The 14,785-nt window shown below is 44.3% G+C and overlaps 1 protein-coding gene and 1 long non-coding RNA gene across 9 annotated transcripts; one reads left to right on the plus strand and one right to left on the minus strand.

The window, feature by feature from the left end:
• Positions 1–1,699: 1,699 nt before the first annotated feature.
• LOC103102518 (uncharacterized) lies at positions 1,700–14,196 on the minus strand. 8 transcript variants are annotated; one of them, XR_008916482.1, is made up of 6 exons: positions 13,444–14,196; positions 13,040–13,159; positions 10,226–10,376; positions 7,016–7,098; positions 2,394–2,506; positions 1,700–1,858 (listed from the first exon to the last, which is right to left on the minus strand). It is a non-coding gene; the product is annotated as an uncharacterized LOC103102518 (long non-coding RNA). The 8 variants fall into 8 exon arrangements; XR_001628172.2 differs by lacking the exons at positions 1,700–1,858; positions 2,394–2,506 and adding an exon at positions 10,924–11,126 and having other exon boundaries at positions 3,777–7,098; positions 13,040–13,156; XR_001628177.2 differs by lacking the exons at positions 1,700–1,858; positions 2,394–2,506 and adding an exon at positions 10,924–11,126 and having other exon boundaries at positions 3,777–7,098; positions 10,226–10,371.
• Positions 1,758–7,606, plus strand: CLDN7 (claudin 7). Its single transcript, XM_001365287.4, has 4 exons — positions 1,758–1,980; positions 5,144–5,308; positions 5,554–5,638; positions 5,950–7,606. The coding sequence occupies exons 1-4, from the start codon at positions 1,758–1,760 to the stop codon at positions 6,110–6,112; spliced, it is 636 nt and encodes a 211-aa protein (XP_001365324.1). The 3' UTR covers positions 6,113–7,606.
• Positions 14,197–14,785: the final 589 nt, after the last annotated feature.

The raw sequence follows: 14,785 nt of genomic DNA on the forward strand, positions 1-14,785 counted from the left end.
GATGAAGACCAAAGATAGGAATGAAAAACAAAGAGTATTTGGGAGGGGGAAAGGGTTATAGAAAAAGGAATTGACATAGAGTGGAGATGGAAAGGAGATACAAGGGACAAATGATGGATGAAAGCAATATCAAAATTATTTACTGAGCTCCTATTGTGGACAAAGGACAGTTATAATGTACTGAGAAAGAGTAGAGTATTATAGATCTAGAAGCTGGAAAGGAACTCAAGAGATCATGTAGTCATTTTATAGATAAGGAGACTGAAGGCTAGAGAGGCTGTGAAGTGATTTTCCCAGTCACACAGGCAATAATTATCAGAGATGGGATTCGAACCCATCAAACCTTCTGCCCCAAGCAAACAAACTAAAACAGAGTACCTACATACAATATAACTCCCCAAAGTTTTTTTGTAGGATTGCCTTTTTAAAAAAATTTTGGGGAGGATGGCAAACCTATAATATGGAGCTTACTCTAGTAATGATCAATTAGCATTTATATGCCAGATAACACTATATATCTGCTGTTATAAAAAGTCAGAGACAAAAATGAAGAGAGGAAAGGATAGATAAACTTGCTTGCATTGGTAGGAGCTGGTTTCCCTAAATCTATCCCTTCCCCCCACAGGGTGGCACCAGGAGCACCTGTCTGTGCCGCTCTGGTGCGACCCTAGGAGACTTCAGAGCCAAAGGACTGGTCACGGGGATGAGGGGAAGGGAGAGGGAGAACTATGGTGTGTTGACCATAGGTGACTCAGAGGGAAAGTGGGAAGGAAAACCTAGGTAGCCACAAGTCCTAGACCTTCCTTCCCGCAGGAGCTCCAGCGACCCTCGTGCTGACCCCTTTTCAGGAGAATCAAATTCCCTTCAGAACCTCCAGGTGAGAGGTAGCACGTCCTAGGATTCCAGACTCCGTATTCCTCCGTCTCACCTGTACAGGTGTGTATGGGGGCCTTCCGGTCTCGGCGACTGTCCCTTTCTGTGACGTAAAGTCACCTTTTCCAGTTCCAGTTCCTCCTGACCACGCCCCTGTCCCTCGCCCCTTCCACTCTTCCTCCCTCCCCCCCCCACCCCCCCGCCTTCATAGTCCTATAAACAGGTACTCTCGTTGCACCTGTCCCATCCTCCCGAGAGCTTAGCTGCCATTCTGGACTCGATTCCTCTGTGACTGGACCGTTGCCCAGAAGCACTTCGAACTGACTGAAGGCTGGGGCAGCTGTGGGAGCGGCGTTTTGGGGGCTTTTTTTCAAGCAGAGTGACCTGAACTAGCTATTCCAGGCGGAAACTCTTGCGACTCAGGGGCCAACCCTTGCAAGCTGGCGGGATAGGATAGGCCACCTTTTGTTTGGGGTAGGGTTGGCTGCAGAGCTAGTACGCTCCGGAGGTCCCTAAAAACAAATCGTGGGCGTTGGGGAGTCCCAACCTACCCTGGAGTATCTTCCCTTTTGTTTGCTGGGGTGGTGGAAGCGGAGAGCCGACCTCTTTTCTGCCTCTGGGTCCCTCCTCTCCACCTTCCCTGCTCACCTGGGGCCCCCCATCTGTCCCCAGGGAAAAACCCCTTCGGTTTACAGTAGGGTGATCAAAAGAATATAATCAGAAAATCGTAAAGGCTCTGACCACAGTAGTGCTTTTTTGGGTTCTCTCAGAAAACGCCAGCAAGTTGGGGTGGGGTGAGTCGTACTTTTTATAGAGTTGCTCCAAAGCTTTTTTTGTTTGTTTGTTTATTGTAGGATCGTCTTTAAAAAAAAAAATTGGGGAGGATGGCACACTCGGGTCTTCAACTGTTGGGGTTCACCATGGCCGCTCTGGGGTGGGTGGGACTGATAGTCTGCACCGCGATCCCTCAGTGGCAGATCAGCTCCTATGCGGGGGACAACATCATTACTGCCCAGGCGATGTACAAGGGGCTCTGGATGGAATGCGTCAGCCAGAGCACCGGACTAATCAACTGCAAGACGTACGACTCAGTCTTGGCTCTGCCTGGTGAGTCTGGGGAGCACTGGTCCCCTGGGTCCCGAAAGAGGATGGTGGGAGGGAAGAGCGGGAAGTGAAGGAGATGGGATTAAGGGTGAAGGGAAATCTAGCCACGTTTTGGGAAAGAGAACTAACGCGGGAGAAGTTTATAGGTCCTGGGGCTAAGGCTCACCGGAGGTTTCAGAGGGAGGAGTAGGGACGCAGGTGAAGGAGGCAAATGGCCAAGGTGAGAGAGGAGGAGGGAAGAAAACTGGGACAGGTTTGGGTGGGGACGTAAGAGACGAAAGAAGCCTGGGAGGAGAGGGTCTGACAACCGTGTTCTAGGAGGGGGCGAAAAAACGCGGACTTATACGGCGAGAGGTTTGATACCCTTTCCCTTTCACTTCCGCTTTCTCTCCCTCCCCTTCTTCATCCTGCTCCACCTGCTATAAACTTCTGAAGAGTTCGACGTCCTTGGGGCTCCTTCCATATCCACCTCTAGTGTCAATCTTCTGCTCTTTTCTCTTGGACTCAGAGAGGGTCTTAAGAGAGGCCACTGTGGGGAGAAGAGCCAGAAAAGTAGTGGGATGAGGGTAGTTTAGAGTGTGGGAAATTTGGGTTCCTAAAGGGATGTAAAAGCTCGGAGTAACCAGGGTGGGAGCAGGAGGAAGAACCCAGGACCAGAAAGCTAATGCGTCGGACTCTTTTGGACTTCGGAGAATTGGGGAGCAACTGGGAAACTGGGGGCCGGAATGCCTGGGTCTCTGCGAGGCTCCGAGCCGGTCAGCTGTGGCTTCTAATCTTATCTTCCCGATTAGTTATAGTAACTAGCACCCGAGGTTGCTGATAGTGAGGCCAGAGGGAGGTCAAAGGGTGGGACCAGGCAAACGGAGCCTGGACCAGGCTGGGCGTCGGGGTCCTTCTTTGCTCCCCCAAGCCTCTCCCCCAGACAGTTTCACCGAAACTTGGGCGCCCCGGGCGTTGTCCAGGAGTTGAGGCAAGGCTCCTCGGGCGGGGCGAGGCAGGGACTAAACAGGAAGGCTCAGGTGCCGGAGGAGGGAGCAAGAATGAGGGGAGAGGAAGGATTCGGCTTCTGCTGACTGGGCCCCAGGAAGTCTAGAAAAGAGAGAGGAGTTAAGGGAAAGTGGGCACAGGCCTGAGTATGTGAACATTATTGGGACTTGGGAGCAGACAGGGGTCCAGGTATTGAAGTGAGGGATGAGGATTAGGTTTGGGAGGTGAATGAAAGAAGAGCCACTCCCAAAGGGTACAGGGGTCAGTGGGAGGGGAATGAGGACTGCTGCTTACTAAAGAGGAAGTCACAGGTGCCCTTGGCCTCCTAATCATTCGTTTTACTCAATAAAACCCCCTACCTGGGTGTAATAAGGCCCAAGAAGCAGAATTATAAAGACATATATAAGATCTTGCTTTCTACAGATTTACACTAGGAACCTCAGGTGGTTGCTATGAGGAAAGTTGTAAATCAGTAAGCACTACTATAAATGTTAACTATTAATTAACTACAATCCAAATGGGAGGGGAAGGCATGAATGCACTATAATGTAAAAACATGGAGAATATGAATTCTAATAAGAAATCCACACAAAGGGCTATTGAGCAAGGAGATTATTTTGTAGCCTTCAGAGCTAGGCTTGATAATGATTTTGAAAAATGTAGAGACAGGAATCCCGCTAAAATTCAGTCAAGGAAGTAGGGAGAGCCAAAGGTTCAGAGACAGAAGAGATCAGGACAAAACTAGATGAATAATCAGTTACTTTGGAAGACTGTTAAGAGTATATGAAGTCTAATACAACTGGAGTCAGATATAAATGACTTTGCATGGCAGCAGAAATTTATTCAGTAGTTTTGAGCAGACAAATATTGTGATCAATGGCACACTGAAAAAATATTATTTGGGTAGCTCAGTGAAAGATGGGTTAGAGAGAGGGAAAGATTGGAAGCAGAAAGACTACTAGTAAGGAAGCAGATTATTAAATTGTTCAGTTGAGAGGTGATGAGGGCCTAAACTATAGTGGTAGCAATGTATGTAGAGAAGACTGAGTTAGAGAAATATTATTAGTTAAATGGTCAGGACTAAGTAACTGTTTAGGGTGAGAGAGAAGAATCCAATGACTCTAAGGCTTGGACAGGGATGACAATAATGCCATAGACCAGTGATGGTGAATCTTTTAGAGATGGAATGCTAGACCCTGCCCCCCCCCCCTCACACAGGGGAGGGAGGAAGCATTCCCACTGGGCTGCAGATCAGAGGGGCAAGGTGAAATGAGAAATGTCCTCAGTGAGTATAGAGAAATGAAGAGTAGTGGCCTGGGTGCTCTGCTCTCCCCTACAGCTCTGCCACCTGTGAGCCACCCACCTTACCCCCATTCATTCCCATTGGGATTCTGGGCAGAGGGGTGGGTAATGTGAAAAAATGTCATCAGGAAAGGTAGAGAGGGGAATTGGAGCAGCTCCACCTGAGTCCCTCTGCCTTTCTAGTAGCAATTAGGAGGGGAGGAGGGTAGCCATATACAGAGAGCATTCTGCATGCCATAGACAAGTGGGAAAATTGTGGGGTGAGGGGTAACATGTTTTCTGGAGGGAAAGGTGATAAATTTCAGTTGAAATATACAGTTTGAAGTAACTGTCCAATAGACAGATATTAGGTACTGGTACATTGAAAGAACTATGGAAGTAGAAATGCAAAAGAAAAACATGACATCACTTGTATTCATGGGTATATGATTTGGGCTTTAAAAGATTGCTCTATAGCAAAAATGAATAATATAGAAATAAGTATCAAATAATATTTGTACAACCCAGCTTGTTGGTTCTGGGAGAAAGAAAATGAATCATGTAAACATGAAAAAACATTTTAAAAAGAAATTTAAAAAGAAATTAGGTCGTGGAACTCAGGAGTAATGAGTCTAGAAAAATAACTTGGAAGTCAATTAAAAGTGTTAAAGGTAGAGGAGATGAGACAATGTGGTAGAGGGGAGAGCTAGCTTTGGAACCATTAAGACCTGGATTCAAGATCTGCCTCTAATATGGCTGTGTAATCCTGGGAAAGTCTATTAAATTCTCAGTGCTCACTAAATATAATTTCCTCACCTCAGAGTTCCCTGTACAAATAAATCACAGGTTATCTCTTCTAACTGAAGGTGATGACAATAAGTCTCCTTCCCCTTTCCAGCTTCCCTGCAGGCCACCCGGGCCCTAATGGTGGTATCTCTGGTTTTGAGCTTCCTAGCCATGATGGTGGCCACCATGGGCATGAAGTGTACACGATGTGGGGGTGATGACAAGGTGAAGAAGGCTCGAATTGCCATGACAGGTGGCATAGTCTTCATTGTGGCTGGTAAGCTGTCTTCTTGCTTTCCTTTCCATACTGTAAAACTGGGTTTCCCCTCCCTGAAGCCCCACTCCTCCACCTCTATTCCTGCCAAGTCTAGTAGAATTGCTTTAGGCCTGAAACTTTGTTCAAGTGCTGCCCTATAACCCCCCCCCCCAAATCTTTTTACACTGTAAAGATTTGTAAAGTGGGTTAGTAGGTCAAGGGATTCACAGGCTCTCTGATGAATCCATCATTCCTTTCCTGATCAGGTCTTGCTGCCCTTGTTGCTTGTTCCTGGTATGGCCACCAAATAATAACAGATTTTTATAATCCACTGGTCCCTATGAATACTAAGTAAGTATGGACTTTAATCTGGGTACCTGGGGTCACAAATGGGAGCAGGGATTTTTGGGGAGTGTTGCAGGAAGGATGGTGGAAAGCTTAGGGTTTATAGGCAAAATAACATTTTTTTAAGCACTTACTTTCTATCTTACACTCCAAGAGAGGGCAAGTGACTTGTGCAGGTTCACACAGCTAGGAAATGTCTAAGTTAGGATTTGAACCCAGGTCCTCCTGACTCCAGACCTGGAGCTCTATCCACTATCACCTAGCTGCCCCTTAACTGGGTACTTTTGATCATAACTCTCTCTTATCTCTCTCCACAGGTATGAATTTGGATCTGCTATTTTCATTGGCTGGGCTGGCTCTGCCCTGATTATCTTGGGGGGTGCACTCCTTTCTTGCTCTTGCCCAGGTAGTGAGGGCAAAGCAGGGTACCGGACTCCTCGATCTTACCCCAAGCCAAACTCTGCCAAGGAGTATGTATGAAAGAGCAGAATTCTTTATATACAATCCCCTTCCCCCTCCCAACCCCCTAAAACCAGGGCCTGAAATATAATTCAAGGTAGGGATGAGGAAACCAGAAGAGAGAGCTGAGGCAATGGGGAAATGGGAGGGACAGAGTTCTCCAGGACCTTCTAATTACTCTTGATGTAGTGTACTAGAAGTGTACATCTCCAGGGGCATTAGGAAGGGGAGGTGGGAGGTAGGTAAAAGGTACGAGTTGTTCTTTTTGTATAATAATAAAGAAGTTTGTTTTTTGGACCATGGCTTTACCCCCATTCTCCACTGGGTCCAGACATCTAACACTGGCCCTCTCTTATTCATTTCAACCTGTGCAGTCTTTTCCCTAAGGTATTCAGCCTCTGTTCCCAATTGAGGTTCTATACCTGTTTGCCTCTACTTATTATGTGGGTTACCTCCCATAGCTATCTCAGTGTTTATATTGTTTGTTTATTTCCGTTATGATGTCTCAATACCAAACTCTTCCTAAGTTCATCTGAGTTACTTTGGTCACAATTCCAAAACCATTCCCCAATCCTAGGCTTTTGTTCTTTGCAGAGGTGAAGAGATTTAGCTCTTTCCCTTACACATATTCCTCATTTTCTAGCTTTCTGTATGAATGCATTTTTGGTGTGAAATTTAAAATAGCCCATCCTACTTTTTAACCTGGGAAAGAGCTGCTCTACTGAAACAGGTCAGTGATAATCTCCAAAAGATGTACAAAAGAAAAGGATGAAAGTAAAAAGGTGCCAGGATGATCATCTTCCAGCCCTAATAGGTCCTATGCACATGTCAAGCAGTTGCTATACAATAGTATCATCATTCATTCATCTGCTTTGATTCAGTTGTCCTCAATGGGCCAAAAAAGGGGGGGGGGGGTGAACCAACACAATATATGTAGCACATGTAGAATCTGCCATTCCTCTCGGAGTACAAGCCCAGGAATGAGGGGTGAATTCCTTCTCTTGAACCTGTAGAAGGAATGAGAAGGGAAGTTGTTACCTTTCTTAGAGGTTTTGATGAGTGTTCCTTTGGACTTTCTTGTGAAAAAGAAAAAACTTAATATGGTGGTATGATCCAACTTTAAAAGAATAATACATGTAAAACACTTTTGAGATATGTTTACCCTTAGTCATTGGATTTATGTTTACCCTTAGTCATTGGATTTCCTTATTAGTTAAGAACTTATTTTGAGAAGACTAGTAACTCTTTTGATGAACAGTAAAGTTTTGGTGAAACAAGGTAGCACAGTGGCCCAGGCCTGAAGGGGGGAGGAGCTGGGTTAAAATCTGGCCTCAGAGACACTTTCTAGCTGTGTGACCCTTGGCAAATCACTTAATGCCCATTACCTAGCCCTTACTGAAGTTCTCCCTAGGAACAAATACACAGTATTGATTCTAAGATGGGAGATAAGGTTTGTTTTTTTAATTTAAAAAAGTAAAGTTGGGTATAATGAAAAATAAAATTTATTTTAAACTATTTTTATAATAATTGACTGCCTTCCTTTAAGAGATTTTAATCCCTTTCCAACTACAATTGTTTAAAGAAACTTTGATTCATTTCAAGGGTAATTTTAACTATATCATTTTCTGGCTTACACAATGATTTTAGAACCTAATTTGCAAATTTAGATGTGCTTGCACTGTATAGCTGTAGGTGGTAGGTCAAAGTTGGTCTTTTAGCACCATCAGAAATCTAGGTCTTCTGAATCTTCCATGTAGGTAGTAATCAGGATTAGGCCAATAAAATATAAGACTGATGGAAGAAGCTAGGGCAGGATGAAACAGGACAAAACAAGTATTTCCTGAAGAAAAACAAGGTACAGTGTTACAATGAAGTGATATTCAGGATATTCAAGCCCTAACAGTATATTCCAGGACTATTTTTTCAGTCCCTTCCAACCCAGTGGTCTCTATGAAACCTTCTGTTTCTCTTCATCTTTGCCAATAAGACGTCATGACCATCTGTTCTCTGACAGCATTTGGTTCTTGTAATATTATTATGGGCATGTCTTATCTCCCCAGTTTGAGTGGAGGAGTAGTGATTTTGCCAAAACTTTCCTTCTCTTTAGTGGTTACAGGTATAATATAATAAACATCTGTCAGTTCAACACTTATCAAGATAACTGTCCAAATAGAAAGTCTATACCTGCTTTTGTGTTCTATCTCCACTCTGGCTGGAGCTTCTCAAGGTGTGGTATAAGTGTTTGTTATTGTTTATTTTTCCAAGTGCCCAGCCCAGGTTGCATTTAGAGGATTCTATGGTAGTGGAATTGGGGTTTTCACAAATAGAAAAATGGAACCCTCATGAAGACTATAAATTCCTTTTCCTCAGTTCTTGCTTACCCATCTCAGGATAATGGGGGAGTCACTCCCCAGACATGTCACCAGCTGGGGAAGGACTTTAGTCCTTATATTGGTCTGAGGAGTTAATCAGTAACTTTTATTCTAGGGAGCTAGGTGGTTATAATGGAGAGTGCTGAACTTGAAGTCAGGAAGACCCAGGGTTCAAAATGAGTCTCAGACAAACACTATCAGTATGACCCTGAAGCAAGTCACTTAAAACATTCCCAACCTCAGTTTGCTTATTTGTAAAATGGGGATAATAGCACCTGCCTCACAAGACCAAGTAAGTTAACACATGTAAAGAATTTTGTATTTCATAAATGTTAACAATTATTAACTTTACTACCTCCACTGCTCTATTCCTAACAACCCCAGTCTCATTTTTACAGTCCCAATTCTTAAGGTGCCTTACTTTTCCAAAATGAATTAGAAGGGCAGAGCCAGGATCTCCCAGGCTTCCCGTTTCTTCTGGGACAGGCAGAGGTAAAAGGACAAATCTCTTATGGAGTATATCTATGGGAGAAGATACTGAGAACCTGCCCCTTCCTTTGGATTATTTTTAATCCTCCCCTTCCCTACCCCATACATAATTCTCCAAATCCCATGTTATCACCCCTTCTCCAACCACTAAGCAATGCTTTTTTAAGCTCTCCCTGACATCACATGAACTTTCAGAAACCATTTCCAGCACTAGAACTGAGAATTCCCAGGTTGAAGTTGGACAGGATGGAGAACTAATGAATTTAAATGAAAAGAATCAGGAAGAGAAGGATTAAAAGAGAAGAGAGATGCTTAGAACTAAAATGTGGCCATTTGGTTCTATGCCTCTCCCCAGTCTTCCTCAAGTTCACCCCATTCCTCTACTTCAGTGATGACAAACCTTTTAGAGATGGGAGTGCCTGATTTTGCTACCCCCTTACCCCACATAGGGAAAAGAGGAAGCACTCCCATTGGGTTGCTGGGCAGAGGAGCAGGTGAAGTGAGGAATGTTCTCAGTGAGTATAGAGAAGGGGAGTGCACTAAGTGGCCTGGGTGCTCTGCTCTCCAGCTCTGCCATCTTATCCCCTTGCACTCCCTTTGGGATGCTGGGCAGAGGGATGGGTGATATAAAAAAATGTCATGAGGCAAGGTAGAGAGGGGGAGTGGAGCAGCTCCACCCGAGCCCCTCTGCCTTTCTAGTAGGTGGGGAGGAAAAGGTGGCCATGTTGTAAAAATGGAAACTTGAATCCAGGACTTCAATCCCCAGAAGTCCTTGCTCCACTTCCCCAGAATGCTTTGTAATCTCACTGAATTCTCACCTGGGCCAAGAGAAAATTATGATTTAAAGGGGTCTCTGCCATAGGTAGGGGGCTCTTCTCTTTCTGTCTCCGCTGGCAAGCGTCTCTCATGATGTGAGTGAAATTGAATTGGGCCTTTTGGCCCACCTAGCACATGCCCTTTCTTACTTGTATTTTTCTTAAATTCTCAACCTTTAATAAACCTCTAAAAATATCATACTCCTTGCAGAGAGAAACTAATTTCTTCCTGCCTCAGTTTCCCCAAAATTTTAATCTTTACAATGTGCAGAGAACATTCTGCATGCCATCTTTGGTGCTCGTACCATAGGTTCGCCATCACTGCCCTACTTCATAACAATATAATTTCTTCTCCATCCATAAATCCTACTCCTAACAATTAAACATTAGATTAACCCTTACACCCCAAATAGCAACCCCTTTATTACTTTCTTTTTCCTATATTATCCTAAATGTACCTTTCTTCTGCAGATACTGTCCATTTCTCTTTTTGGTAAGCTTCTCAAAGGTCCACCTTTATGTGGTTACTTCAAACTAAGCCAGACTCTTCAAAGCATTCAAGAGACCTGACTGCATTCATGTCTTCATATAGTAGCTCTACCACCTAGACTGAGGATATTATATGAAAAAGAGTAAGTTAGGATAAGGATTGAACTGAGAATAGGAGTAGAGAAAAGCAGGGTGGTCCAGGAAGAGAGGGATCCTTTTCAAATACATTTTTATTTTGTTAAAACATTTACCAAATACATTTTAAAAACATTTTAAAGAATTCATTAAAAATTTGAGTACCGGGGGCAGCTGGATAGCTCAGTGGATTGAGAGCTAGCCCTAGAGACGGGAGGTCTTAGGTTCAAATCTGACCTCAGACACTTCCCAGCTATGTGACCCTGAGCAAGTCACTTGACCCCCATTGCCTAGCCCTTACCACTCTTCTGCCTTGGAGCCAATACACAGTATTGACTCCAAGACAGAAGGTAAGGGTTTAAAAAAAAAATTTGAGTACCAATTTTTCTCTCCCCCACTCCTTCAGAAGGCAAGAAATATATCAATTATAAATGTGAGGTCACATAAAACATAAAGGACCCTTTTTATGGCATGTTGATTTGAGATGAAGTTTGGAACATAAGGGAGAAAGAAGACTGGACAAGTTTCTCACCAAAGTAGGTATAGAGTTCCCATGGCCCAAAGACTACAGAATCTGGAAAAGGAAAGAAGCTACAGAGAGCCAAGAAGCAAAAACTGGCTAATCAAGTCAAAAGCAAGGGTGCAGAGGTCAGAGTCTACTCCTCCAAAATTGTTCTCAAGGATTAACGACCCTATTCTCTTCCCAGCACCAGTAAAGATATGTAGTGAAGAAGCCTACAAAGGGAGAATAGAAGAAAACAAAAACATTAAATTCTGGGAATTAAAGATTAAAGAGCATTTCCATACATAAGAATACAAAAGTAGTCTTTACGAAACCCCGAATTCCCATTTAATAACTCTTATTTTAAAAAACCAAAAAGAGCACATAATTATAAACTTTTTTTTAAATTCTTACTTCTCTGTGCTTTTCCCTGAATTTTCTTCTGTTCTCTTTTGTGTTTTTAAAAAACCCTTATCAGTTGCCTTACAATCAATACTAAGTATCAATTCCAAGGCAGAAGAGCAGTAAGGGCCAGATAATGTGGGTTAAGTGACTTGCCTGGGATCACACAGTTCGGAAGTATTTGAGGCCACATTTGAATCCATGACCTCCTATCTCCAGGTATGGCTTTCTCTCAATTGAACTGCCCCCCTTTACATTTCTATTTTTAACCCCCACTGCCCTTCAAATGAACTCCAACCTTAAGGAAGAAGCAAAATGAATCTACATAATGACCATAACAAAAAATGTATGTCTGTACCATATGTCCATCATGTCTGGCAGGAAGCCAGTAACATATGCCTTAATTTCTCCAGAGACATTGTTGATCACTGCTTTGAACAGAATTTTAAGTTTTTCAAAAAATTTTAAATAATCTTATCCTTTTTTTAAATGTTCAGTTCACTCTGCATCAGTTGATACTATCCAGAATTGGCTGATTCATCTTTCACAATTTCTTAAGTTATAGGTATAATAATATTCTCTTACATCTACATATCACAATTTGTTCAGTCAATCCCTAATTATCTAAGATGCAATCTAAGGCACTCCTTTATATTCTAGTTCTTTTATTCTACCTTTATGGATCAGGAAGTTGAGTTTTGATATTTTCCCCCCTATCCCCCTATAGTCTTCTTAACCAACCACTCTCCTTCAATTCTAAGCTAGGCCTGGAATTTCTAAAACTAAGAGTTCCCTTATCTATTTCACCCTTCTATACTTTTCTTAACCAATCAACCAAATCAAATTTAATGAGTATCTAAAAATTATTAGTACCATAGGAGATACAAAAAAGAGAGAAGATAAAGAGCACACTGGGAGAAACAGCTTCTTATAAATATAGCCTTGAAAAGTAGATTTTGTGGTACTTAATTTTTTTTTTAATACTTACCTTCTATCTTAGAATCCATATATACTGGTTCCAAATGAGGAAAGTGGTAAGGCTAGGGAATTCAGATTAAGTGACTTGCTCAGGGTCATACAACTAGGAAGTATCTGAAACTAAATTTGAACCCAGGACCCATAGGCCTGTTTCTCAAACCACTGAGCCACCTAGCTGCCCCCAATGGTAATGCAAGGAGAACAGAAAAGGGAGAAGTATGTGATCTAGAGGTAACTCCATAGAAATTGTGGACTATAGCTGGGCCTTAAAAGAAGAGGATTGCAATTGAGACTCCAACATGATCAAAGTCACAGAAATGGGGGGAAAAGGGAAGGGAAAGGATTTAGTAAGTAAAGTATGCCAGACCCTGAATAATAATCTCATTTATCACAACCAATTTATGAGGTAGATGTTGTATTGTACTCATTTTACAGTTGGAGAAGCTGAGAAGACAGTGGGAATTTAGTACAAAGAAAAGTAAGGTTACTAATACTAAAATGAACGGAGGGTAGGTTCAGAGAGCTGTGTATTTAAAGTGAAGCCAGTTATACAGGGGGATCAAAAGATCTGGGCCCAGGGAGCTTAGACTTAATTTGGCAGGTGCAAGTTAAGTGTTTTAGTAGTTTGGCTTTGGTGTCCCTGTCAAATTCGACCTGCCTTTAATTAGTGCCTTCCTTCAAAGAATAAGTGGGGTGGGTGGCAAGGGGGAAGCAATGAATGGGAGGGGCACTATTCCCTCCATTTATGTACTGCTTTTTCACTCACCCAGTTCAACTCTTTTTTGAATGCCTCTTCCATCAACTCAGTTCAAGATTCAACCTAATTCCATCTGCAGAAGGCACAGCGTGGACTTTCATGAAAGTTTCTTAAGGATGCTCTAGTCTGCTAAGTTTCAAAGGGAAAAGGCTACTTTGACACAGTCTAGGGTTACTTTCTAAAAAAGCATAAAAAAAAAACAACAGGCTGTGGCCTGCTCTTCCTTTCTACAGAGGGTGATATGGGGGTCAGGAGGTGTTTGCTATAGGCTCACTCGAACCAAAGTCCCCATACTCAATGCCAAAGGGAGCCCCCCCAACCCAGTTTCCCACATCTAGATCAAAGCCGAAAACCATCCACTGCTCTCAAACTCCCAGATTTTCCAGTCCACTTTACCAGGACTCCTGCCTCACCTCGTTCTTGTTTTCATGTTTGCACAGAGGCCTCTGTAGAGGCTGCAGGGCACGGAAGGTCGCGAACAGATGAAGCATTATTTCTTGTACAAGGCTCCTCTCCAATGGGCTGGTCGCGCGCTAATGGCGTCACCGAACTCTGATCCCTGAGTGGGATGGGGTAATACGGCTTTCCCCAGGCTGTTCCAAGAGCTTGTCTGACCCCGTATTGTGACGTCATCGGTCGGGTTAGACGCTGGAGACGGGGCCCAAGCAAGACTGGGGTACTGATCTGTCTGTACAGTGTTTTCTTTTTAGAAATGTGAAATGGGTTCGGGCGGGACTCAAGAATTAAAACTCGAGGGTGCGGGGAAGTAGAGGAAGGATCCTCGATGCTCTTCCCAGGTGCCCACGAACAGAAGTTTATACAAGACGGAGTACGATCTGACATAGAGACTTGGGGAGAAGTCCCCTAACTTTTGACCACACTCTCCTTTAAAAGAGAGGGGGAAGGGTATATTGCGTAGGTCACGCGGGAGGGCGTGAAAAGCCGTTAGGGGCAGTTGAGGTTAGGGTGAGGAGTAGCCGCGCGTGCGCGATACACTATAATATACTAAAAAGCAAAGATATAGGCCACAGCCTAAGAATACGTCAGTCCTCCAATCCCGCGCGTTTCTCTGATTTCCGGCTCACTATGGCTCGGGGGCTTGGGTAGGGGAGGAACCAATCTTCTTCCACCAAGATTCCCCTCCCTTCTACCCCCACCCCCAGTTCCTTTTCAGTGAGTGATTGAGTAGCTTCATCCTGGAACTTGCGCAGTACAACCGGATGGGAGGGGAGTGGGTAGAAGAGTACGGATGTAGCCTCTACCACCATAGCGGGACGTGGGTGGGTCGCCGGAAGTGATGTCAGAAGGGAGGAGGAGGAAAGGGGGAGAGGGAGGACTCTGGGCCGTAAAATGGCGCCTGTCAGGCTTGGGGATGTGGCGGCAGAGGCAGCGGCCCTGCTTCCAAGCGGTTAAGGCATCCCCCGAATGTGGGGGGGGGGAGACCGGCTTCAGGCCCGCGCCTCACACTCCGTGGCTCCCCCTCCCCTCTCTCCGCGATCTCTTTTTTTTCCTTATTCACAGCTCCTCGCGCCCCGCTCTCCCATCCGGTCCCTTCCTCCCGCCGGCTTTCCTGCACTCAACCACCTAGTGCGCCTGCGCCGCGGGCTTCCCTCTTCTTCCCCCTCCTCTTTGCCCCCTCCCCCATCTGCCCCCTTCCTTCTTCGTCTAAGGACCCTACCCTAAAATCTCTGCCTCTGATTTAGCACGTATCTTCCCCCCTTATTTCAGGGTGCGCCTCTCACGAGTCCTCAAGGA

This window comes from Monodelphis domestica, chromosome 2 (assembly GCF_027887165.1).
Source record: "Monodelphis domestica isolate mMonDom1 chromosome 2, mMonDom1.pri, whole genome shotgun sequence".
NCBI classification, from domain to species: domain Eukaryota; kingdom Metazoa; phylum Chordata; class Mammalia; order Didelphimorphia; family Didelphidae; genus Monodelphis; species Monodelphis domestica.

What these genes read in the sequence shown, in the direction of transcription:
- CLDN7 (XM_001365287.4), top strand. Translation starts at nt 1,758, where the DNA reads ATGGCACACTCGGGTCTTCAACTGTTGGGGTTCACCATGGCCGCTCTG. An exon ending in CTCAGTCTTGGCTCTGCCTG is followed by an intron (nt 1,981 to 5,143) that starts GTGAGTCTGGGG and finishes TCCCCTTTCCAG; the next exon opens with CTTCCCTGCAGGCCACCCGG. An exon ending in CTGGTCCCTATGAATACTAA is followed by an intron (nt 5,639 to 5,949) that starts GTAAGTATGGAC and finishes CTCTCTCCACAG; the next exon opens with GTATGAATTTGGATCTGCTA.